The sequence below is a fragment of the Melozone crissalis genome, unplaced genomic scaffold (genome assembly GCF_028551555.1).
Source record: "Melozone crissalis strain CALT ecotype California unplaced genomic scaffold, PUWL_Pcris_2 ptg000046l_1, whole genome shotgun sequence".
Taxonomy (NCBI): Eukaryota; Metazoa; Chordata; class Aves; order Passeriformes; family Passerellidae; genus Melozone; species Melozone crissalis.
In genome coordinates, this window is record NW_026535824.1 from 14438738 (window position 1) to 14465174 (window position 26437).

Sequence of the window (26437 nt, forward strand, 5' to 3'; positions counted from 1 at the left end):
ATTTCAGTGAGGTTTTTTTAAAGAAAGGAATGAGGCACTCGCACCAGATAGCAGCCACAGGACACCTGAATCTTTCAGAGAAAAGAATTTATTGCTCTCTTATCAGAAGAAACAAACTTCTTCCTACCTCAAAGGGGCTGTTAGGATTAGAGGGAAGAGGTTGATGATGGCCAGACAGAATCCTGTGTTTGAATGGAATTTATGCATCATGTATGAAGTGCATGAATATGCAATGGGCTATTGTTTTTAAGGGTTAATCCTTTGCTAACGGGTGTCCTTTTTCGTGCTAGTGCTGCCCAGAAAAAGGTACCCAGATGTCCGTAACTCTTTATATTTGTTGTCTCGTATTGTCCTAATTCAAATTGTCCAAATTATTACTACTCTAATTGTATTAGTATTTGTAGAACTATTTTATTACTAATAAACTTTTAAAATTTTAAAAACAAGTGATTGGCATTTTTCACAGGAGTTGAGTCCCAAATATATTTTGGTGTCGCTGAGAGAGGTATTTTTAATTCATTTGATGAGGGGATATTTTTGGATCTCTCAGGAATGCAAAGGGGAGCAGGGGAAGCGCTGAGTGCCTAGAGTGGGGGGATGCTGGAGAAAGGGGACCCTGGAACACCTGATATAAAATTTCAATGGTCAATCCAAATTTTACTTCTATACCTTTTATTTTAAAGCAAGCAAGCAGCGCTGGGTGGCCGGGGAGTCACTGCTCCACTCACAGCACACACAGTTCAGTAAAGTATATATACTGTTTTTAAGCCTAAAAAGCAGTTTCCAATGTGCCTGGTTAGTCCAAATTAGCAAATATCAATAAGCTGGGAGCAGTAATTTCATAATATTTCTAGGTTATCCTTGATTCCTATCCTTGTGGTTGTCTGGAGGGAGGCCTTACACTGGTGTCTGCTACATGATTTTGTCAACTGCATCAAGCTTTTTATTATACATAAGCTTTTAATTGCTTTGTTGCAATATCTCTTAACTTTACCCCAACTTCCTCTAATTTATTCTAAGCATCAGTCATCTTGCTACCTCATCTCTTTTGCTCTACTATACTTCTTTGATTTTGATGCTTTTTTTGGCTGTTTGGTCAGAAAGTTTCAAAACCTTTCTTTGTGTCTGTTTTGGACACAGCAGATAGAAGCATTTGCTGATTCCATTGCCAATTGGCACAAATCACAAAAACAATTTCCACAGAATCAGGGGAGGGTAAGCCCTGGGACACCCCCCAAAACCCCCTCATCATGTCTGAGCAGGACCCGGGAGAGGGGGAATGCCCAGGACCCACAGCCCCCCCAGCAGCTCTGAGAAGAGAGACCCCCATAACCCCAAAGTGAGGACACTGGAAACAGGGAACTCCTGGGAGAGGTTTTTGGACTCCTTGATTTTTGGAGGTATTTCTGGCCACCAGACGTCTGGTGACTTCTAGAGATGGACTTGCCCAGTGGGACCTCCGAAGGCAATGCACTCACATCTTGTTTTTCCCCCAAATCAGGATTTCCCATTCCCAAACCTCATCTGGATGGAGAAGGCTGTGAGGAAGAAGAAGATGCCCCAGGGCACTGAGGCAGGTGAGGAGGAAGTCAGTGCCCCTTTTCCCCTCTGTCCTGCTCCATCTCCCAGCCCAGCACGGCCCCAGCTGCAGCACAGCCCCACTGCTGATGCTGTCTAGCCAGGGATGCACTGGGGGAATCCCCTTTCCCCTTCCCTCTGGCATGGAGGCAAATCCCATCCTCTTCTTGTCCTTCCTCCCCCAGGGAAGGAGCTGAGGATGGAGACCAGGGAGGATAAATCCCCAGAGCAGAACCTGGTGGAAGAGGCTGTTTTGAGTGGCTCCAGGGCACAGGAGTCCACCGGGGAGGAAAAGCCCCGGAGATCCCACAGGAGGAGGGGCTGCAAACCCAGCCCAGGGTGCTCCGAGGAGGAAAGACTCAGCCTGAGCCAGGAAGGCAGCCAGAGATGTGGCCAGAGCGCTGAGGTGGTGGTCCATGAGCAGCTTGATGATGGCAAGAAGCCCCACCAGTGCTTGGAATGTGGGAAGAGTTTCAGCAGGAGCGACCACCTGCTCATCCACCAGAGGACCCACACCGGGGAACGGCCCTATGAGTGTGGGGAATGTGGGAAGAGCTTCAGGATCAGCTCCCACCTGATCGTCCACCAGAGGATCCACACCAATGAACGGCCCCACAAGTGTGGGGAATGTGGGAAGAGCTTCAGGATCAGCTCCCACTTGATCGTCCACCAGAGGATCCACACCAATGAACGGCCCCACAAGTGTGGGGAATGTGGGAAAGGGTTCAGGATCAACTCCAACCTGATTGCCCACCAGAGGATCCACACCAATGAACGACCCTATAAATGTGGAGAATGTGGGAAAGGGTTCAGGAGGAGCTCCAGCCTGAAACTCCACCAGATGATCCACACTGGGATACGACCCTTTGTGTGTGGGGAGTGTGGGAAGGGCTTCCGTGACAGCTCCCGCCTGATCATCCACCAGACAATGCACACTGGGGAGTGCCCCTACACGTGCTCAGTGTGTGGGAAGAGCTTCATTGAGAACTCCGGCCTGATTCTGCACCAGAGGATCCACACTGGGGAGAGGCCCTACAAGTGCAGGGAATGTGGGAAAAGCTTTAGGCAGAGCTGCCATCTGAATGCCCACCAGAGGATCCACACTGGGGAGAGGCCCTACAAGTGCAGGGAATGTGGGAAAAGCTTCAGTCAGAGCACTAGGCTGATTCTGCACCAGACGATCCACACCAGTGAGAGGCCTTACAGGTGTGGGGAATGTGGGAAATGCTTCAGGCAGAACTCTAAGCTGATTGCCCACCAGAGAATCCACACTGGGGAGAGACCCTATGAGTGTTCTGAGTGTGGGGAGAGGTTTCAGAGCTGATACCGTCTCCTCAAGCATCAGCAGATTCACACAGAATAGAGGCTCTTCTGCTGCCCTGACTGCAGGAAGGGCTTTTAGAAAAACTCCACCCTCGTCACCCACCAGCGGATCCACACTGGGGAGAGGCCCTGACAGTGTCCCAAGTGTGGGAAGAGCTTCTCCCAGAACTCTGCCATGACCCAACACCAAGGGAGGCAGCAGTAAGGGATGCCCAACAAGTGCCCTGTGTGCAGGAAGAGTGTTACCTTGATTCTTAAAGATTTTCTGAGCCTTCTAATGTTTACATTCTTGTAGCAAACTTTCTCAAACACTTTCTGTAAATAACTTCTTGTTTGGCATTCTTTTATAGAAGAAGAAAAATTTGATGGACTGTTGGTTTGTCCAGTGTCATTGGAGAGGTGGCACTTTCACCCTCCAATCCACGGTCGCTTTTAGAAAATTATAAATGTTGGAGTCAGGAAATAAACTTCCCTTTTCTTCCCCTTGAGAGCAGCAGTGTGTGCGCTCGTGTTGTTTTGTGTCCTGCAGTGACAGGAAGAGCTTTGAGCGCTGCTTCAACTCCATCCCCCATTGGGGACCCCCACTGGATGGTCCACAGTGACCCTCGCTGGGCAGAGACTTGGTCATCCATGGTCCTGGTGATCCATGTTGGGAAGACACCTGGCTGGTGGTCTCCACGTCTTCCTGGCTCCCCTTGGGCACTTGGACACGGCCAGAGAAAAATCCATTGGGATGCAAACAGACATCAGAATTTCACAGGGGACAGCACAGTTTTTTACTTTCGACCCCAAAAAAGTCTCACCTTTTGCATCCAATCATTGCTTTGAGTGGCATCCAGAATTCCAAATGGTGTTGGAGGTCTTTTCCAACCTGAATCATTACATGATTCTAATTCTCTTTGGCCCACCAGCATCTTCCACAGCCAAATGGTGATTGACTGGGGCAAAACCCAGGATTTTGGAGACAATGGAGTGGAAATCTTTCTAGAAAAGGTCCTTTCTACCCGCCCAGGCACACGGATACTCAGCCAGCATGGACATGTAAATGCTTTTATTTTGGCCTTTATTTTCATTCATTTTTCATTATCCTTCACCCAACATTGGGGTAAATATAAAGACATTTAACTAGCACACGGATGGTGACATTGTGGGACATGGGTGGGGACATGGTGGGGATGGGGACAAGGACCTGGGTGGGGATGTGGTGGGGATGGAGTCAAGGACCTGGGTGGGGACATGGTAGGGATGGGGACAAGGACCTGGGTGGGGATGTGGTGGGGATGGGGATCAGGACATGGCTGTGGATGGCGATATTTGGCATGGGGGGGTGTCACAGATAGAGATGGTGACATGGGGCTCTATGGCCATGGAGGAGGACATGGGGGACATGGCCATGGATGGTGACACAAGTGGCCTAGAGACAAGTCCACGGGTTGACATGTCCATGCCATGGGGTGTCCCATGGCCAAGGACAACACATCCCCACCACCACCATGATACTGTCCCTTTCATGCTACCATTTGTTCCCTGCTCCTCCCCACTGCCACCCCACTGTGAACCCAGCCAGGGACAGGGGTGACATTTGGGGACACTCCTGTCCCCACTCCAGCACATGCCTGGGGCCAGCAGAGAAGGGGATGAAGGACAACGGGGACCGTTCCTTGCTGTTCTCCAGACTGAACCTCAGAGGACTGAACACCTGGGGTGACACCGACACAGTCACACCGAGGGGACACAGCTGTCACCACCATGGTGACAGGGACACCTCATAGGGTGGCCCTACCTCAGGCTTGGGCCAGAGGTCTGGGTTGTGGTGGGTCCCGTAGATGCTCTTCAGGCAGATGACCCCTGGTGGGATGGGAATGGCCACTTTAGGGACAGCAGATGAGGGTGGGTGGTGACACTGGGGACACCCTGGCCATGCCATACCCTTGGGGATGACACAGCCGTCACACAGGGGGATGTCCTCGGTGCAGCGCCGGGACACAGCAGTGATAGGAGGGTGCAGCCGCAGGCTCTCCTTGATGCACATGGTGGTGAAGGGCAGCTGGGACAGGTCGTCCCTGGGGACAAGCGGGGGTGGCACCGTGTCCCCGAGCCACATGACCGGGGTGGCCCTGGGGACGTCTCACCATTCAATGTCTGCAGTGTCCCGGCCAGCCAGGAGCTCCTGGACCTGCTGGTGGCATCGCTCCTGGTGCTCAGGATGGCCAGTCAGGTTGTAGAAGAGCCATGCCAGGCCACTGGCCATGGTGGCTGTGGGGACACTGGGTGAGTGAGGGGACACTGGAGTGGCTCCTCCCCAGTGGCACCTGCGAGCTCGTGCTCACCCTCAAACATGAAGGTGTCAGCCTCAGCCGCGATGTCCTCATCCGACAGGGTGCGGCCATTCTCGTCCTGCAGGGGCAAGATGGGCCACGGGCCACTGGGGCCACCAGTCTGTGGCCACCTGGGGCCAAATCCCATCCATGGCCACCACCCTATGGCACCACCATCCCACTGGCCACCAGCTCTATGGTCAGTGCTGCCCATGGCCACCACTGTTCCCCTGTGGCCACCAGTCTATGCCCAAGCTCCCCATGGCCACCAGCATCCTGCTGGCCTCTATGGCCAATCCTTCCATGGCCACCACCACTCTCTTGACCACTTTCATGCCCCATGGCCACCACCCCAGCCCCACCTTGGTGAGCAGCAGGATGTACTCGCTGGTCTGTCTGCACCAGAGACAATGGGGGGACACTGTGGCCACCAGCATGGATGATAGCAGGACCATTGGGGCCACCAGAATGGCCAACAGTGACAGTGATTGGACAGGATGGCCAGTGGGGACCATGGCAGAGCCAGCACAGCCGCCAGGATGGCCAGCAGGGACAATGGTAGGGTCACCAGGGCCACCAGGATGGCCAGCAGGGACAATGGTAGGGTCACCAGGGCCACCAGGATGGTGTCATGATCCGCTCGTACAAGCAGGGGTCATGATGGTTCGTTAACTGATCTCAGAGTGCAAAAGCAACACGGAAGGGGATTTTGGTATTAATCAAAACAAATGCACCTTTAATTGAGTGCCCACAGCAGATGTGATGGAAGGATTAGAAAGGAGAATAAAGGATAGAGAGAGAGGGAGAAAGAGGGGAGGAATAGCTACCAATGGACAGATGAAACCCTCGTGGTCCAGCCAATAGATCCGTCTTGTCACGTCAGGGAGAATCTCAAAGTCTTCGTTCTATTGTAGTCCTCCACCAAGGGGGGGAACAGGTAAGTCTATTGAAACCACTGAGAGGGAACAGGTATGTTTACAGACAGTCCATGTTCTCAGCAGTGAGCGAGACCAATTGTTTTCTTGGTCCAGGGAGCACACCTGAAGGCAACACTTGGCAAACATCTCACTTCAGTCCGGCCAGCCCCTGTGTTAGAGTTATAGGGGTCTCAGTCTCAGCCCTTGGGAGGGGGCTTCAGTCTCCATCCATCACAGTGGTCGTGAGGCAGATGAGGGAAACCTCAGAATGTCTCTTACAGATGATCAGTGGGGACAGGTGACAATCACTCCTGGCCGTGGCTCTCGTGGCTGAAGATGCACTTCTGGAGCGTGTCCAGGGTGAGGAGGCTCAGGGGCTGCAGCACCTCCAACTCCACTGGCCCCCACCAGCTGCCACTGCTGCTGCCGCCCACTTATGGGGAAGGGCTGGGTTGGGGAGGGAACAGGGAGGAGATCAGGGACAGGAGAGAGGTGATAAATTGGGGGGTGGGACAGCAGTGGGAGAGGGGGAAGAGTGGGGAGTGGCTGTAGAACAGGGATGTGGTGATGAATGAGGGGTGGGGTTGGGATTTGGGGGCAGCTTTGTGTTTGGCGTATGGGGCAGTACAGAATTTGGGTACAGGACGGGGCTCGGGGTGCAGGACAGGACTCAGGATGCAGCAGTGGGTGCAGGACAGAATTTTGGGTGCAGGATTGTCCTAAGGTGACGTTATGATGCTTGTATCCCCATCTATGTGTTCTGTTTATGCTGGATATTATGTTCTTTGCCTTCAAGACTCGCTCTGAAGAGCGAAGTTTTGTTTTGGTTTTGATATCAGCCTGCTCCCCAACGGCTGGTGGGACAAACAGACAGGGCAGTACATGGTGCTGCTTTTGCTTTTTGCTTGGCTTTTTGCTTTGCTCTTGCTTTTGTTTCTGCTCATTAGTTAGTTTAGCTAAGCACTCCGAATTTTTCCCTGGACTGTTTTCCTTTCCCTTTTTTGGAACCACTCAAACCTGCTCCAGACTGGGACCTGGGAAACACCGAGAGTTTGCACCTTGTGGCTGCAGCAGCTGCCCCAGCACCAGAGGGACTGATAACAGAGCGACCACTCCCAAGAGAGACTTTCTGAATTTGTCATCTTTTTCAGAGTGGTGAAAGAGTGTTGTCACCTGGTATTGTTCATTCTGTGTGCTGGGGGTGCTTTGCCTGTTAAATGAACAGGTTCTTTCCACTTCTCTCCAAGGAATCCTTCCCGACCCATTTGGGGAGTAGGGCTGTGTGTGTTTCCTTTTTGGAGGGGCCCCTTTGGAGGTTTTCTCCCAAATTTGCCCTAAACCAGGACAAAAGTTGGTGCCCAATGCATGGGGCTTGAGAGAGAGTGGAAAAAACCCTTGGCTGACTGCATTTTGGTTGCCATTACTCTGTGTTGGTATCAAGCAGTTAATGGCCATGTTTTTTGAATTCATAATGTCTCTTGGGGTGGAGGCTTGCATGCATTTCTGGTCCCCAGGTGCGGAGGATCATTAACGGGACATCACACCATGATTAATATGATAAGTGAAACCAATTTATTACAAAAAGCAAGCCATCTTTATACTGTTCTCTATTGTTCACACCTCAAGCTAATACATGATTGGTTAAATCCTTTTTACGCACGCATTTTGATATTTCAGTTAATTTTAAATAGTCTTTCTTTTTCATGCATCTCGCTGTGGTTTTCTTGTGTGCCTTTGCATCCTGAACCGTCTGCTGGTGAGCGTGTTCTCCTTCTTTTGTGTCCTTCAAGGGCATGGTGACCTTACTCAGGTTCTATGAAGGCTGCATTGTGCATATGTTGCATATGTCCATTGTCCTGCAAAAAACCCTCAACACTCCTCCCAATGCTTTCTGGTCATTCAAGTGCCCTTCAGCTGACTGGTTTCATGCTTTGAACTTCAGGGAATTGCCCAATCTTTCTGAAGCTCAAATAAATATCATATTAGTCAACATCTTAATTGTGTTTATATCTCACAGAATTACCTTTTCTTCTGTGTTTGTCTAAAACTGTTACTGTACAGAAATCTCTGGGTGATGGTGGACATGTCAGATGCTGCTGGGATATCCCAGAGCACTTGGACCTTGGCTCTGCACAGGAGAGCTCTTCATCCCCTTTCTCTCTTTTCCTCCCTCTGGGCATGGAGGCAGCTCCTGACTTCAGTGGGTGACTCCTGTGTGCAAAGAGCAAATCTGGGCAGAATCAGGGCAGGGAGGGTTTGGGGGGGACCTTGGGATCTGTGGTGGGCACAGAAGGTGTTTTCCATTGCTCTGAGACTGTCTACTGTGGAAAGTGGATTTAATATCCCACAGAGGAATGACTTTTGCATTTGATGGAGCTGTGCTTTCCCTTGGCTTTGTTGGCTGAAAAGATACAGAGAAGCACACACAGCTACCAGCTCCTGGATTCCAGCAGTGTTCAGATAGAAATTCCAAGAGGAGGTAGGGTCAAGATGTGTGCTTGCCTTGTGGTCAGCCTTCAATACCCCTTGGTCTCCCTGGGCCCTTCCCCCAGGTGGGCCTTGGGCTCATTTGGTCCCTCAGGAGCTGGGCTGGGGCTGCAGAGGTGGCTGTGGAGCATTGCCTGTGCTGTGCCAGGGACTGGCAGACACTGCTGGGCTGGGATGGAGGCTCTGGGGGCATTGGGGTTCCAGGGCAGGGCAGTGCAAATGTTTCTAGCCAACAATCTCCTCCAGTCTGTCACTACAGGGAATGCTGGAGGTGAAATCCCAATTGTGGCCAGGGGCACCTGGCTGAGAAGGACAGTTCTTTTCCATAGGAAGGAAAGCACAGAGCCTCAGTGTTTGGAAGGCAGGTGAGAGTCTCACTAGGCAAGGCCAGCCAGACTTTTCAGCAATGGCAGATTTTTGTCTGGGAGCAGTCTTTGGATATAGGGAATTCTGGAGGTGGAACCCAATCTCAGCCATGCGTGCCTGGAGAAGTAGGACAGTTCTTTCTCATAGGGAGGAAAGCACAGAGCCTTCCCCAGTGTTTTGGGGACAGATGGGAGGTGACTCTCCTGAAACCACTGCCTGCCACACTTGTCCTGGCAATATTCCTATGGGAAAAATTTGGAGTTGAAATCCCAGTTCTGGCCATGGGTATTTGGAAGAGATTGACAGTTCTTTTCCTAGCAAGGAAAGCACAGAGCTGCTGATGAGAGGCAGCCCTTGGCATCCCAACATCAGCCAGAGCTGTCCAGTGGCCCCTGGGAGGCCAATCCAGCCAGGCCTGTTCCATGTTCCCTCAGTTCCATGGGAGCCAATGGTCCCTTGCTTCCATGTGTCCCTGAGGTGCCATAATGCCCCCTTGGTGACACGAGGCCCTGAAGGGTCCCAGTGGTCTCCATGGTTCCATCAGGCCCCACAGAGCCATAATGGCCTCTGGGTCCATGAAGCCCCGCTGTGTCACCAAGGCCCCTTGGTTCCATGGGCTCCGGTGGTGCCACAATGATCCCCTCGGTTCCATGAGGTTCCCTAGTGTCACCACAGTGTCCTTGGACTCACTGGGACTCTCAGTGTGTTCCCAGTCACCCCCAGTATGGTTACAGACACTCCCAGTATATCCCAGTTGCCCTCAGCACACTCACAGTCATTCCCAGTCACATCCACTTGGCCCAGTAAGGTTCCACTTTCCACCAGTATGATCCCAGTCACTCCCAGTGAAGGGAAGGGACCGGGATGGATTGGGACAGGCTGGGATGGACTGGGACACCGGGATACACCAGGATAAACTGGGATGCACTGGGATACACCGGGACACACTGGGATATACTGGGATACACCGGGACACACCGGGATATACTGGGATACACCGGGACATACCAAGACACACCAGGATACTCCAGGATACACCAGGACACTCTGGGATTCACCGTGCCCAGCACTGGGACCCACTGGGAGCAGGATCAGGGCACACTGGGACTCAGCAGGGCCAGAATTGGGGCAACATGGATCATAGTGGGACCAACTGGGATATACTGGGAGTGACTGTAACCATACTGGGGATGACTGGGAACACACTGAGAGCGACTGGAGTAACTGAGTCTACACTGGGGGCAACTGGGATTGACTGGGACTATGCTGGGGAAGACTGGGGTCACAGTGGATTCCGGCTGGGGTCATACTGGGAGTGACTGGGTCTGTGCTAGGGTGTCGTGGTTCTGGTTTGCTCATTTAAGATCTCTTTAATTTTGAGATTTTTTTGGCTAATGCACTAAAGAATGTGGTGGGTTTGGTGTTAGTTAATTACTAATACACTTATTTTTGGTTGTGAGATAGGATTAGGAGAAAGGTAAAGCAGGCTCAAAACTTTAAAAGGGTAGAAAGAAAAATTTTAATAATAGTAAGTAAAAAGAAAAAAAAAGGTAGTAAGAATTAAAGCAAACTTTTTAGAATACTCCTCCCCACAACTTTTTCTTTCTCACTGACAATGTAAAGAAACTAAACTTAAGATTTCTAGTCAGTTTATTACCTCTCAAAAAGTCTTTTTTTAGTTCACTTAGGGAGAGAAGTCCCTCTTGTTAATGTTATGGAGACTTTTCTACAAAAGGAAAAAACTTCTCATGGTTCTCAATTTTGTCATGAATAACAACTGCCAGGGGAACCTTGCTATCGTAAAATCTTTCTTATTTCTACCTTATTTCTACCTTCCCACAGCTTGGAGATGGGCTATGTTGATTGATGGGGTATTGTTTTAAAGATGAGCTGTTTTAAAGATGAGCTGTTCAAAGGCAAAAGTTCTCATTATCTATCTCTAAAATCATCATCACCTCTGGGAGCAGAGATCTTCATTTTTAGAAGCACAAGACTGCGCTCTTTCTTTGTGCAAACTTCTCATGAGATTACAGCTATTTCAACATCTGCTTACTTTAACATAGAAGCCTTTACCTAATATCAATTCAAACACTTTCATTTCCTTATAGTTTTATGTGTTATAAGGGAAAAGAGTAGTTTCTTTACAGCTTACAAGAGGATTTCAGCTCTAAAAACAAAGCATCTTCTCACCCCTCCCATCTGGGACTTACTTACCTTCTTCTTTATTACCTTTAGTGTCTTCATCTTGTTTTTAATATACTTGCATGTTGTTCTTTTCTCTCACTCAAAAGAAGATTGCAGCACGGAAAAAGTTAACATCACGCCTGAAGCCTACCCACCAATAACTTGTAACAGAAAGCTGTGGCTCAGTTGTGTTCAGATCAGCTTTATAGTTAGTGTTTAGTTTTCTACACCAGCCACAGAAGTCTCTGGTCTCAGCCACGCTAAGAAGAAGAAGAAGCAGCCTGACAGCGAGATCTTCACAGCCACAGCCAGCCCTGCTCTGGCTAAAGCTCCGCAGCCTCCCCTGTCTCCTTGCCCAGCAGCTGCTGAGGCCCAGCCTGGCCAAACCAGAGCCCATGGAGAGAGAAGCCAGCAAGCAGCCCAGAAAATAGAAAAGAAGCCCAGCCTGCAGCAAGACTGCCCAGCCCAGCCCAGACACAGAGCAGAAGCCAAAACCCAGCAGCTCCCTGCTGACCAACAAAGAAAAAAAGTTTCTGAATTTTTTCATCTTTACCATGTGTGTTTCACAAAAGCGTGTCTAGCTTTCAGTAGTTCAACAGACTGTCAGATACACAAAAAACTTTGCATCACTTTCCTAAATTTCCTCCCACTCCAAAGCATAACACAGGGCCGCTGGGAGCAACTGGGATCGGACTGGGAGCAACTGGGAGCAACCAGGACCATACTAGGAGCAACTGGGATCATCATGGCATCAGAGAAGGATCATATTGAGAGGGACTGGGTCTGTGCTAGAGGCAACTGGGATCACACTGGGAGGAAATGGGGACATGCTGGGGACCAATGGGATCATACTGGGAGCAACTGGCACCACACTGAGGGTGACTGGGATCCTTCTGGAATCATACTGGAAGTGATTGGGAACAGGCTGAGGGCAACTGGGACCATGCTGGGGCAACTGGGATATACAGGAAGTGACAGGAATCATGTTGGAGGTTACTGGGAGTGGTTATGAGCAATTGGAATAATGCTAGAAACTACTGGGAGCAACTGGGAGTGAGTGGAAACACATTAAGGACAACTGGGATATACTGGGGGAGACCAGGAGTGACTGGGATCACAGAGGAAGCTTAAAGTTACTGGAATAATACTGGGAGTATCTGGGAGTGACTGGAATCATACTGGGGGCAAATGGCACTGTACTGAGAGTGACTGGGTTCATATTGGAATCATACTGGGAAGGACTGGAACCATACTGGGAGTGCCTGGAGCTATGGTAGGGGTGAATGGGAACAGCTGGGACTGTGCTGGGACCATGCTGGGATCATACTGGGATCATACTGGGAGTGACTGGGATGATACTGGGATCACACTGAGTGTAACTGGAAGTGACTGGGAGCCACAGGGCCCATGCTGGGAGTGACCTGGGGGGAACTGGGGGAACTGGCCCAGCTGGGGCTGAGGGTTGTTCTCCCCCTGGGCTGCCCTGCGTCCTGCTGCTGTCCCTGGCCTCACAGAGCCGAGGGACAGGGGACAGCTGAGGGACAGGAGACAGGGGCAGGGACGTGGAGAGGTAGAAGGGAATTCCAGGGGCTCCTTGAGCCCAGGAAATGGGAGTCCAGGGTTTCCCAAAAAGGGGGGACCAGGGTGGGAACACTCGGGATGGGATGTTCGGGAAGGGGGAGTTTAGAGGGTCTCTGTTTTTGCAGAAAGGTGGGGCTGGGGGCTGGGAAAGGCAGGAATGGGGATCCAAGGTGCTCCAGGGCATCCTAGGGTGACGCCCATGGCAAGTCTGGAGGTTGGGAGCCATGGGATGGCCAGGAAAAGGGGAGCAGGGGGTCCTGATGTCCAGAATGGGGGATTCAGGGGGTCCCTGTGCAGGATAAGAGGAGCAGGGGGGTCCCGGTGCCGGGGGTCCCACTCCCCCCTGGGGCCCAAGGAGCGCCCCCAGCCCCAGCGCTGGAGCCATCGCGCTGCTCCTCCTCACTCCCAGGATGATCCCAGTAGAACTCAGTCACCCAGGAGCTGCTCCTAGTATGATCCCAGTTGCTCCCAGTCATTCTTTATTATGATGCAATTTGCCCCTGGCACAGTTCCAGTTGGTCTCAGTTGCTCCCTCTTTGATCCAGTGTGTTCCCAGTTCTCCCAGTTGCCCCTAGTGTAGCCCCAAGTAACTCCCAGTATGATGCCAGTCTCTCCCAGCAGGGCCGCAGTCATTCACACTTGCCCCCAGTTGCCCCCAGCATGGTCCCAGTTCCCCGCAGCACGCTCCCAGTGGCTCCCAGTCGCTCCTAGTCCAGTCCCAGTCATTGCCTGCATGGTCTCAGGCACTCCCAGTATATCCCAGCTGCCCTGAACATTCTCGTAGTCATTGCCAGGCACTCCCAGTTACCTCAGCATGGTTCAGCTGCCCCCAGTTTTATCCCAGTCACTGCCAGGACATCCCAGTTGTCACTAGCATGCATCCTGTCATTCCCAGTTGCTCCCAGTTCCTCCCACTGTGTGCACAGAGAGCTCCCAGCATGGGCCTGGTAGCTCCCAGTAACCCCAGTGTCACAATCCATCCTTATGAACGGGTTTCGTGATTGTTCATGGATTGATCTCAGGGTGCAAAAAGCCGACACAGTACAGGGGGATTTGCAGTAATAATCAAAACAAATGCACCTTTATTGAATGACCACAGCAAAATGCGATAGAGGGATTAAGGGAGAGAAAAATACAGAGAAAGAGAGAGAAAAGAGAGAGAGAGAGGGGGGTATAGCTACCAAACGTAAAGATGAAGTCCTTTGGTCCAGTCCAGTTGAGGATCCGCCTGTTACGTCAGGGAGATCTCAGAGGCACAGTTCATCTGGACCCCAATTATACTCTTTTTCAATGGGGGAAGGGAGAATGAATTTTGCAACTGAATCAAAGGTAGTTTTGGGGAAAGAATGGTGTTTTGAAAGGGTACACACAGTCCATGTTCGGCAGTGGGCGTGAGCCATTGTTTTTGTGGTCCAATGCTCACACCTGCAACATCCATCTTGCTTTGGTCAGCTTGCCTCTCCCCACACACCTCCCCCGGGTTGGGGGTCTCAGTCCCAGTCCTTGGAAAGTATAAGAGGGGGCCTTCTCACATGGGGGTTTGATGTCTTGGTCTCTTGATGAAGAGGCTTCTTACATCTCAGTCTGTGTGTCACGGTGGTTGCAAACGAGTGAGAGGGGTCTTCGGCAGGGTTCCACCACTCAGGAGAAGTCCAGCCAGACCGAGAGGTGGGGCAGCTTCCAAGGCTGTTGTTGCAAAAAGGGCACGGTGCCCTCTTCTTCTCATTGGGCTCAGTGTAGCATACAGCAAACAACACCTGTGGAAACAGTAGCTTAGCAATGCTCTCAGGTCTCAGGGCCTTGTGGCATATGACTTTCTCCTACAGAGGAGACAGGGGGATCTTCTCTTCAGTGGTCCTCAAATGACGATCGTGAGGCAGGTGAGGGAAAATTCGGACAGACTCTTACACCTGCTCAAGGGGAGGTCTCTGTCCCTGTCACTCCCTTGCTCTCCCCCCCTTTTCTCTTTCTTTCCATCTCTCTCTCTACCTCACATTTACTGTTCAATAAAATCCACTTTGGATTTGGTCTCGTTAGTGCCTTAATTGGGGCTGAGGCATCTCTCTGACAATTTTCTTAACCAGATTGCGACATGATTTTGGCACAGTGAGTTCAGGGCACTGTTGTCTGTCCCCAAGTGCCTTTGACAACAGCATGGTTCCCGTCCTCTGAGGAGGTTGTGGTTCTCTCTGGAGGAACTCTTGGAAACTTGGATGCAGCTTCCTCTGAGCAACTTACGGGAGAACTGATGAGGAAAATGGCTGTTGTGGGTGGCCAGTGAAAAGAAAATATTTTGTTGTCCTTCCTTGAAAAGTGTGTTAAAATCATTGGAGGAAAGGGAGCAAATGTTACCAGCGAGACTGACAAGGTTCATTCACCCCACAGTGAGGAACATAAGGCTGCTGAAAGTCCTACAAGAAGCCCAGCTCAAGTACCTAAATTCCTGAATATCTCCTGAATTCCCAGGCTTGGGTTCTTTGCCAAATGTGAGAATCATTTTTCTCTTGATCCCTGTCACCTTTGTGACAGCTACACAGAGCTTCCCCTTCCTTTTAATAATCTGTATTGGGCCAAATTTTCTCTTTTCTTCTATCAGAACCTGCCAGAAGCTGAGCTAAAGCTGTGCAGGAACCAATGAAACTTGGAATTGCCACATCACTGCTTGGATTGTCGGTTTATTCATATTTGGGATTTGTTTGCATTTCCATCACAAGTTACTTGTGGGAAGAGCAAATATTCTTCAAAGTGATTTATGCAGAGTTAAGTTTGATTTCTGTCAAGTTTATTTTGTCCAGTGCCCAGGAGATGCTCAAGGGGTCTCTGTGCCTCTCGCCCTGGGGGATGCTTGGGAGGGGCTTGGGAGGGTTGTCCCTGTCCCTGTCACCCCAAGCCATTCCCCAGGGGACAATAAAACCTCACTGAAACTGTAGCAAATTTTGCAAAAGTGGCAGTTAATGGAACAGTCAGTGCTACCTTGAGAACTTGGTAACAAATCAAGGCGGCCCAAGGTAATTATGGGGCTCTGTGGACACCTAAAGTAGAACATCTAGTAAATGGCAGGTATCGAAGGGAAGAACTTGATTTGTCTTCCCCAACAGTCTTGGGGACATTGGCAGGAGCAATTATGTCATTGTCTTCTTTATGGACTGTCAAGCTGACATAAAACCTGACTTGGAGGAAAATGTCCAAAGGCTTCACCCACAGAGACTTTTTGCCCTGAACTCCTGAGAAGAAAGGATTCTGTGCCCCAACAACCCCATAGCTCAGCCAGGGGCTCATGCACAGCCCCCCTGGCAAAGGCTGATCCCAATGGATGCTCCAAACCAGGCTGAGGGTTTGCAGCAGTGGGGGAACTGGCTCAGATGTGACGCACATCTTAAACTGATCAAAAGAAAAACAATGAGGCTGTACTCTCCTGGGAGAACTTGGAGCACTTTATAGGAATTAAAAAGACTATAAAAGGGCTGGAGGTGGACTTTGTACAAGGGCTTGGCATGGAAATGGCGTCACAATGACAGAGGGGAAAGATAGGTGGGATATTGGGAAGAAATTCTTCCCTGTGAGCATGGTGATGCCTTAACAGAGCCTGCCCCATTCCTGGAAGCATCCAAGACCAGCTTAGATGGGATCTTGCTGCAACCAGGTCTAGTGGAAAATGTTCCTTTACCTGTCCCTGACAGGGGGTGAAACGAGATGATTTTTTAGGTCCCTTCCAGCCCATGCCATTCCAAGACTCCATTATCTATGACTTAATGGGACCCACTGGCTCCCAGGAGTGGAGTGGGATGCGTTGCCTGGCAACAGGAGTTGTGTTGAGGAGGGCCTCAGTCCTGCAAGGGATTTGGAAGGAGAAGGAGCCTGCTGGCTGCTCGTCCTTTTTATCATTGCTTTGCTCATTGCTTCTATCAACCCTTTTGTTCACCCTGTTTGTCGTCCATTTTGCTCGTCTCTAACAGACCCAAATGGGCAGAAGGCTTGTGACAAATCAAGGACAGAGTGTGTGCAGACAAGGGGGAGAGGAGTGTGCTCCTACATCCTGGGGTGTGCCCCAGCCTTGCTGTGGTGTCATGGGTTCCTTTCTGTGCTGAAAGATGCTGTCCCAGTCTCTGGAGAAGCTGCAGAAGGAGAAAGCAGATCCACGGGACATGATGGCTGCAATGGACATGGTACAGTCTAAGGGGCCTCTGTGCCAGCCCAGGGCTTCCCGGGCAGGGTGACAAATGCCCCTTGTCCCTTGGGGGCTGGGTGGCAGAAATTGTCCCCTTGGGAGGGGGAATTTCCTGAGCTCATGGGGTCTCTCACCCTTCACATGGTGGGACCAAGCTCACCAGGGTGATGGGGCAAATGGGGCCACAGCACCCTGAAAGGGGCGTGATGGCCTGGAGGAAGCACTCCTCCCTCTGCCCCTCACACGCTGGCCCTGCCTGGCATTCCTCATCCCTTTCCCTGCCGCTCTCCTGCCGTTCCCCTCTGCTAGAAGGCGGACAAAGCTGCCTTGGACAGCAAAGTCGATTGCAGCCAGTTTGAAGAGAACATGGAGGAGCTGGATGGGAGGATTCAGGAGTTGCAGAGCCAGATTTCAGGCCAGGAGCAGCACTGGAACAACATGCAGCAGCAGTTCAGCAATGCAATTGAAGACAAGGTGAGGGGTATTTCGTCCCCACCATGAGGAACTGGCACCTTTGGGACTTGACAGCCTGCGGCAGAATCCCTCTGAGGATTCCCCCTCCAGGCTTTTCCCTGGAGAGCTCCATGTCACATCCTGGAGCAGCTGGCTGAGGCTGTGCACCTGTTCACAGCTGGATCGCCTGGAGCTGAAGACTTTCTGTAAACACCTGGAGGACTCCTGGAACAGGAACATGGAGGAACTCGAGGATAGGCTGTTGCGTGAAAACGCCGCTGGGATTAAGAAGTGAGTGCAATGGAGATTCTGATGGCTTTGGGAACAGAGATGGCAACTGCTCCTCCCAGGCAGGGCTGTCACACACCATGCCCCTGAGCTGGGCCGTGTCCTGCCCTCCTGGCCATGCACACGGGGGGACTTTGGTGCCAGAGAGGGGCTGAAAGCACTGCAGGGGCTGCTTGAGATGGTGGCATGGGTGCCTGTGCCCTTCACCTGGCATCAGCCAGCACCTTGGGGATGGGGAGAAACAGGCTCAACAGCCCACGGTTCACCCTGCAATGGCTGTGACCCTGTGCAGTGACCTGCCCAGCAGCTGGCTGCTGCAGGGAGCTGCTGCCTGTGTTCTGCAGGCCTGTGGCCCCAGGAGCTCAGCTGGCCCTCTTCCCTCACCCTCCATAGGCAGCTGCCAGTCCCTTTCACATGTCTGTCCTGTGACCGCATGCTCAGTGTGCAGGTTCCTGGCCAGTGAGTAGCACCAGTGCATCAAGGGCAGCAGGGCTGGCATGGGGGAGATGGGTGCCAGCAGTGACCCACTGTGCTGGGCACAGGGGTGACAGTGTCTGCTTGGGAGGGGCTGATGTGGGGAGCCCCCTCTGCAGCCCTGCCCTTCAGCAGGGCCTGTGGGGGCTCATCCCAAGGGCTACAGGCAGCGAGATGCCATGGGCTACAATCCCATGGCCTTGGGGGTGCTGCCTCCAACAGGAACAGGTTCGTTGTCCCCTGCCACACACCTGTGACCCCTGCCCTCCCCAGGTACCCCAAAAAACTCCTGTATTTGCAGCCGATGCCCCCTAGCAAGGAGCCACCGCCCAGCCGAAGGTAAGGGCTCTGAGGACACGTTCCCCGCGCCTGGGGTGCAGGGTAGCCCTGACACAGCAAGGAGGGCTCTGCACCTGGGCTGGGGCAGAGGAGCCTGGGGGGACGGGGCAGGGTAGGGGAGCAGAAGGCAGCTGTGGAGGGCCAGTGCTTGCCCCAGGGCTGGGGGCTTTTGCATTCCTTGCCTTGCACTGCTCTGTCTGGCCCACTTCTCTGTCCCAAGGTTGCTGAAAGCACATCTGATGAGCTGTGTCTGTTTTCAGTCTGAGCTCAGGCTTGGTGGGGAATTGTGTGCCTCCTGTGAAAGGAGTTCCCAAAACCAATCCCTGCCAGCTGGTGTCCTGTGCACAGGGACCTGCCATGGCCATGGCCAGCACACCTTGCTGTGGGGACAGAGCCAGCAGATCAAGCCTGGTGGGATAGGCTCGGGGCTCCTGCAGCAGGTGGACAGGAGCTGGCAGGGACATGCCCCTGCAAGCAGCACTGCTAGTGCCCTCCCTGGCACAGCAGGGTGAGGCCCTGCATGCCACAGGGCTGGGCACTGAGCCTCCTCTGTCCCATCCCACAGGAGGCCGCTGGTCTGTGCCAGTGTCCCCCGTATGCCTCAGATCTCTGGGGACCATCAAAGCAGCAGTTTCACGATGCAGAACATCAAGGCTTCCCCACATACAAGTGCACAGCTGCAGCGTCTCCTGGTACACCACAACAAGGTAGGTGTGATGAAGGTAGAGACACAGAATGGTGACTGAGGCTTTAAGCATTGCTGACTATCCAGGAGGAATCTGTGCCTTCAGTCCCCAGGGAGACCTGGGTTGGGAGGGTTATTGGGGGGTGCTGGATTGGGCCCTGCATTGCAGCCAGCTGCCCTCTCCTCCTCAGCCTAGTGTGACCCTGCTGCACGGTGATGGACACATCTCGAGGGGCCGTAATGACCAGCATCAAACGGCGATCAGGACACAGGATGTGTCATATATGGCCCTGTCAGGGCGAGGGGGTCAGTGACGACAGGGGCCTGATTATCTGCAGGGTGCTAGCTGGGGGATGAGTAGGGCTCTGTGTACAGAGCTGGGTAATGTGGCATGGGTATTTTGCGTCTGGGGTAAGAAGGAAGGGGCAGAATGGAGCAGGAGGACTGGCACATGGGGCAACTGAGCTTGGAGCTGGAGTAACGTGGGAGAATGGCCATGCCCAGTGTGGGACAAGACCTTGAGTCCTGGTGCGCTGGGGCCAGCACCTGTGGCGGCTCACCCTTGTCCTTCACCGCCCAGGCCCTGCCGCCTCAGGACAGCACCGGACGGGCACAGCTCCTCGACAGCTCTCATGGGCCCCAGGGCTCGAGCAGCCTCTCCAGCCCCGCCAGACATCAACAGCCCCCGGCCAGCTGGAAAGGACTCAGTGCCCAATGCTCAACCTGGGACATCTTGTCCGAAGCGAGAAACACCTGTGACAACTGTCATAAGGAACTTGACTTTTTACTTGTATATAATAACTAAGTTAGTTGTATATAGTTATTAGGTTAATAAAAACTGTTAAAATTATGGGCAGAGCCTTGTCTCACAGCCTGCCTCTCCCCAGGCTCCCTGGTGCTCCTTCAGCTCCTTCCCCCCTGCTGTGGTTCTGCCCCCGGGCTGAGCAGTTCGAGCCCCGGGCCAGGCCCTGAGGCCGCTGCTGCTCCCGCGGCGCCTGCGGGGCAGCCCTGAGGCTCCGGGCCGGCTGTGGGAGCAGGAGCTGCGCTGCAGAGCCCGCGGCCCTCACGGGCTGCGAAGGCACGGGCAGATGGCCATGGGGCCCGGCTGGCACTGCCGGCGCTGCTGCTCTCGGCTGCCGCCTGCAATCCTTACAGACAGCCCTCATGCCGGCTCAGGAGACGCTCAGAGCCGTGCCCGAGGGCTGGCCCCGACCCGCGGCCCCCAAGGGCACTTGTCCCTTCATCTCTGCACTGCCACATTCTGAGCTCCCTCCTCCCTTTCCTTTCTGCGGGGCAGAGTTAGGGGCCAGCCCAGCGGCTTTCCTCCCACACAGCCGGCAGCCCCTTGCCCACAGCTCCCTGGCGGGAGCCAGAGCTGCTTTCCAGCATGGCAGCCCCGCCGTGTCCCACAGCCCGGGCCGGCTCCTTCCCGCTGCCGGCGAGGCCCGGCGGCTGGGCCCGGCCATCCCGGGCCATAGCAGCTCCCTGGCCGGGGGAACACAGCCAGACATGGGGGGACACACGGCAACACAAAGGGGACACACGACGGGCACCGTTTCCCGTGTCCCCATTGCCGCAGAGCAGTGCTGTGTGCGGGGCTGGCACAGACCTGGGCATAAAGGAATGTCTGTGCTGTCACCAGAGAAAGGACACGGCAGGGGTGCTGCTCACGGATGAGGGTGCTTGGGGCTGGGGGGGCTCTCCGACCTTCTCACACCTGCGGAGGTCGGGGCAGTCTCTGTCCCTCTCAGCCCTGGTGTGACCCCAGCCAAACATCATCGGGGTCAGAGGGACAGAGACACCCGCAAACCCCCAGAACGGCAGAACTGGGGTTTGATTTGGGGTTGAGGATTTAGGAAGGGGCTGGAATTGGGGCTGAGTTGGAGTTGGGGCTGAGATTTGGATTAGAGCTGGGATTGGGGTTAAGGCTAGACATGGGATTGGCTTTGGGCTGGGGTTGGGTTGTGGTCTGGGGCTAGACAAGTTTGGAATTGGGATGTGATTAAATACAGAACTGTGAGTTTGTCTAAACGTGGAGTGAGATTGAGACCAGGATCAGGGTCCGGTTTGGGACTGAGCTCACCCAGAGCGGGACAGAGGGGATGTCACTGCAGGATGTCCCAGGCATCATCCCAGCCCTCCTCAGGCACCTCCAAACATGAGGGGCAGCTGGGTGCCCCAAGATCCAGGTGCTCGCACACTGCCCCACCATACCAGGCAAGCATTCCCTGAGGGCAGCCCTGACTGTGATCCTTAGGGCTCTGGGATCAGCCCTCACATCCCTGTGGGAGAAGCTGCAGACAGGATGAGAGATTTTCCCCTCCTCTTCCCTGTGGAAAGATGAAGCCCAGCTGCCCTTTCCTTCTGGTGCCTCCTCTCCTCAGCTGAGGATGTCAAACTTCCCAGGAGCAGGAAAATCCCCATTCCCTGTTTCCTTGTGCCTGCAGCTTGGAACACCCACCCAGAATTAAGGACTTTCTGACCACCCTGCTGAATGACACTGGGAGGAGATTTGTGAGAAAGGGAGGAAATTGTATTTCAATAGTAAATAAAAGGCGCAAAATTATTGCTTTCTGTCACATTTGTTTTCAGTCAGTTGCACTTCTGGTCCCAGGCCAGAGAAAAGGGTGGGGCTGGGGGCTGGGAGAGGCAGGGGGGGGGGGCCGGGAAAAGGTTGCGTTAGTGCTTGATGAAGAGATGCAGGGGGGTCTGGGTTCTCAGGAATGGGGGTGCCAGGGGGATCTCAGGGTCATGAAAATGAGGGGGGGAGGGCAGGGACGTGGAGAGGTAGAATGGAGTTCCAGGGGGTCCTTGAGCCCAGGAAAGGGGAGTCCAGGGTTTCCCAAAAAGGGGGGACCAGAGTGGGGACACACGGGATGTTCGGAAAGGGGGAGTTCAGGGGGTCTCTGGTTTTGCAGAAAGGTGTGCCTGGGAAAGGCAGGAATGGGAGACCAAGGCGTTCCACGTTGTCCCAGAGTCAAGCCCACGCCAAGTCTGGAGGCTGGGAGCCATGGGATGCCCGGGAAAAAGGGAGCAGAGGGTCCTGATGTCCACAACAGGGGGATTCAGGGGGCCCCTGTGCAGGCTAAGGGGAGCAGGGGGGTCCCGGTGCTGGCAGTGGCGGTTCAGGGTCCCAGTGCTGGGGGTCCCACTCGCCCCTGGCCCCCCAGGAGCGCCCTCAGCCCCAGCGCTGGAGCCATTGCCCTGCTCCTCCTCACTGCCAGTGTGATCCCAGGATGATCCCAGTAGAACTCAGTCACCCAGGAGCTGCTCCCAGGATGATCCCAGTACAGCCCAGTCACTCCCAGTCCTGGCATCCCCCCAGGCCTCTCTGCGTTCCGACCTGTCCCGGCTCCATCCCCGCCCCTCCCGGGGGCTGCGAGGGCTGCGGGAGCGGAGGAGGAGGAGGAGGAGGGAGGAAGAGGCGGAGCGGGGGAGGAGAGGGGGAGCCAGGCGGCTCCGGCGCTGCCTGAACTTGCAGCAGCCTCTTGTCCCCTCCTGTCAGGGAGTTGCGCAGAGCCAGAAGGTCCCCCCTGAGCCTCCTTTCCTCCAGGCTGAGCCCCCTTCCCTGCTGCCTCAGCCCCTCCTGCTGTTCCAGCCAGAGTCGGATACTAGTGCTGCAAAGAGCAATGTACAGACCTGGCATAGGTGCCTTCGTCACCACATTTTAACCTTTCATTAGTTACAGAAAGACTCTTGGGAAGCCCCAAACTGCAGTCCGTCGCTGCAGTGCCAATCTCCTTTGCAAATCCCTGCGGCCCCGCCCGGCCCCGCACTCGGTGCCGCGGTTGCCCGGTAACCGCGCCCGGGCCCTCAGCGTCTGTGACAGCGGCGCGGCCTCAGTTGCGTGAGAGCGCGGCCCTGGCTGGGTGTGCGCAGCCTGGGCTCCTGCAGGCGGCTGCACCGGGCCATTCGCCAGGTGAATTGTCAGCGTAGAGAATTGCTAAAGGTGCAGAGCATTGGCCTCTGCGAAAAGCTCCTCAGCGTGCAGAACACTGGTGTCTGCTAGGGAGTCCTGAATTTCATTTGAAGGTAAAGACCGACTAAAGTTGAACTTTTTGGTTTTGTTTCATCTGTACTCTGAAAGAGAATGCCAAAGGGAAATAGAGGATGTGATCATGCCAGTCTTCTGGCGCAGTAGTTCAGTGACATGTACACCTGAGAGGATGAACAATAAATGGACTACTGATAGTGCTTTTTTTACTGAAGAAATGCAACATTTTCCAAAGATAGTAGTCTATACATTTTTGTCCTATAGTAACTGCTTAAACTGCTTAAAGGTGAATGAGTTCTCTTCAAGTTTCAGTGGGTTTTTATCATCTGGGTTTTAAAATTTTTAGGGAGATGCCTCTGTGTTGAGGTGCAAACGAGACCATATGCCAAAGTCAATGGTCTGGATTTTATGGAACAGTAAATGTGAGGGAGAAAGAGAGAGAAAGAAAAGTGGGAGGGGGGTGGAGGTTGGAAAGGGGGGAGGAGAAAGAGAGTGACAGAGAGAGATTTAGCAGAAAATATCACCATTCCATGGATCCCATTGGTCTACCATTAAATCCTCTTGTGGTCTTCTCTGTGGTGAGGTCTGGCAAAATGTAAGACTCCAATGGATTAATGGAGATTTGGGCAAGATGATACCTTGCCCAGGTACCTCCCAGGGGGGGGCAAGTTGGACTCTGTCTCTTGCTACTTTCATAAAATACAAAATCTTTAGCACCCGTATATCCTTTGAGTCTGCCATGAGTTGGGTTCTGGATTTTCTGATTTGTTGTGTTGCTTTGCATGCCCTGCAGTCGTCTGGTGCAAGGCCTCCGGAATGGGTCTGGAGGCACTGTGGAGGTCTTAGCTGGGAGGTTTGTGTGCAAACCTGGCCTCAGCAGAAGAGTCTGTGGCTATGACTTCCCCAGCCTGAACCCAGAAAGAGGTGATTTTCACGACAGCTGCTGGGTTTGGCTTTGTTGTGGATAGGTTTTTCTCCTCAGCCTTGTTTACTTCTCCCCAGACCTGAGCTAATGGGACAATAGTGTCACCTTGATCTTGTCTCAAGTTCCCTTAGGCAGCTTAACTCACAGTGCCATGTTCCAGTCAGGAGGCATTTTCAGGGAAGGGTGGGCTTGGGTGGTCGCAGCTTCTTTATACAGTTTTGTCACAATGGGCAGAAAGTCCTTTATAATGATATTTAAGCCATTAGCCATAACATTCCAGTCTCTCATTAGTGTCTCAGGTGTGAGAAGCAGCTGATAGAGCAAGGGTGCTTTAGCCTAAAGAAGAGGAGGCCCACTCTAGCTATTTTTGAGTAATATTTAAGCTACAGCTTTGTCTGTTCAAACTGTTAAAAATGTTCAGATTTTTAGCACCAGGTTTCAGTATGATCTAACTTTGAATTGCACAAGGTAGCCATATAGTTCAAATAAAGTTCAACTAACGGCCTAACTATACTAGCTACTTACACCAAACAAGCACTTAGCTACTTTCAAGTAATGTAACCCTTTTAGCAGCAGAATAAGCCTTGAATCTGCCATGAATTGGGTTGTGGATTTTCAGAGTTCCATTGTTGCTCCTTCCAGTTTTGTTGAGGCATTGTCGCTCACCTGCGACATCGTCCCTTGGAAATGGCGTCTGGATTGCCAAAGAAGACACCAACACCTCGTCTTTTGTCCAGGGAAGGGCTGAAGCCTAATACTGTGAGTACCCACTGGGGCTGTGTTAAGGCTGGCACTGCCCTGGTGTCCCTGCTCTCCCTGCCCCTGTTGTCCAGCAGTGCTGTGAAGCTGCAGAGCCCCTGCCCAGCCCTTTGTGCTGTGCTGCTGTTGCTGGGGCTGTCCTGGTGCAATAGGGAACACTGTGGGATGCTTCAGCTGTGTCTTGCCTGTCTGTGCCAGCAGAGCCGAGTGAAACCAATGCACAGCTGAAGGCCTGAGCATGTGTTCTGTCCCTTTCCCTTTGCCACAGGAATTCCTTCTGTCAGGCTGGGCACTCACCTGTGCTGCTCTGACCATCCTGCCCTTGGGCACCTGGGCATGTGGAGGGGGGAAGCTCAAACTCTGCCCAAAGCCTTGAGAGCCACGGCTGGTCCCAGCTGGAAGAGCTTCCAAAGCAGCTGTTCTCTCCCAGCTCCTGTGTGGGCACAGATGCAGCCCTGCAGGCAGCGCTGGAGCCAGGGCCACAAAGCTCACTTGGCTGAAGATGCCCCACTGCTGAGGCTCTGTCAAGGAGATGCCTCTGTTTTCTTGTGTGGAGGGCTCTGTCAGCCCAAACAGAGAAAACAATTAACAGGGAGAACTAAAACCTGGACACATTCCTGTGCACCTCACTCTTGGTACAGTGTTCCTTTCTTGCATCTCTTGGACTCATCCAGCAGCGATATCTCCTTGCTGTGAGTTCTGAGCGTTGTGCAGGGATGGAGTTCAGGCAGTTCTGAGAGCTCCTCCCCATTCTCTGGAAAGGTCACTGCCTCAATCCAACGAAACATAAGAGGAAACAAATGCCCAAAGAGCAGAAATCCCCAACCATGTCCCATGCAATCATGGAGAAGCCAATGGGACAGAGCCATATGGCTGGAGTATGTGTGTTCCACTCTTTATTATTAATTCACTGATGCTAAGTATTTCAGCCGGAAATTCCCAGGGCTCCCAGGGCTGTCCTAGTGGCTGTGATCACAAGTTATTCACCAGTGCCACTTGTTCACGAAAAGCCTTTCTGAACAAGCACAACTCTGAGGCTCTAGCTGGTTTACTTTTGCCTTTCAGCTGCTTCCCTCTAAGTTCCAGAGGGAGAAGTTTCTCAGCAGGAAGAAGGAGGCCAGCACTGGGGGGAGTATTCTGCCCAGAATTGGCCCATTTCTAGACAGGAGTGAGACTCGCCCAAAGGTAGCCTTTTCCTGCTCTTTTCCTTTCTGTTTCACATGAAGTTTGAAGAGGGTGTGTGTTTGTGACAGGCTTGCCTCCAGCAAAATACCTCAGTGTCCAGGTCCTGCTGTCATTGCAAGGTGCTGGGAGTGGTGGACTGGGAGTCCTGATCTGCACTAAGCCAACACAAATACCCTCTGCTGAAGCTGCTGGGGTGTGCTGGAGTGCAGCTGCCATTGCTAAAACAATGGGAGGAAGGCTGGGGACACAAAGGCACAAAATTGCCCTTTGCCATTCTCCTGCTGAAGGAGCCACCTCTTGTTTTGGTGTGGTCACCATCAAATGCTCGGGGTCACAGGATTCGCTGCAGAGTGGCAGCGTTGGCCTTTGAAGGCCAAGGATGTGCAGGAATTACTTCAGATTGAACACAACAA

At 52.9% G+C, this 26437-nt stretch overlaps 1 protein-coding gene and 1 pseudogene across 1 annotated transcript; one reads left to right on the top strand and one right to left on the bottom strand.

Moving 5' to 3' along the window:
• Positions 1-26437, bottom strand: part of LOC128943500 (zinc finger protein 850-like) — a 443444-nt pseudogene that overhangs the window by 75394 nt on the left and 341613 nt on the right.
• LOC128943538 (zinc finger protein 239-like) lies at positions 1985-3085 on the top strand (the record flags this gene model as incomplete). The annotated part of the gene is given in 2 exon segments (XM_054286453.1): positions 1985-2889; positions 2968-3085. Coding segments are annotated over 2 exon segments (1023 nt in total), but the record flags the coding sequence as incomplete, so codon positions are not given.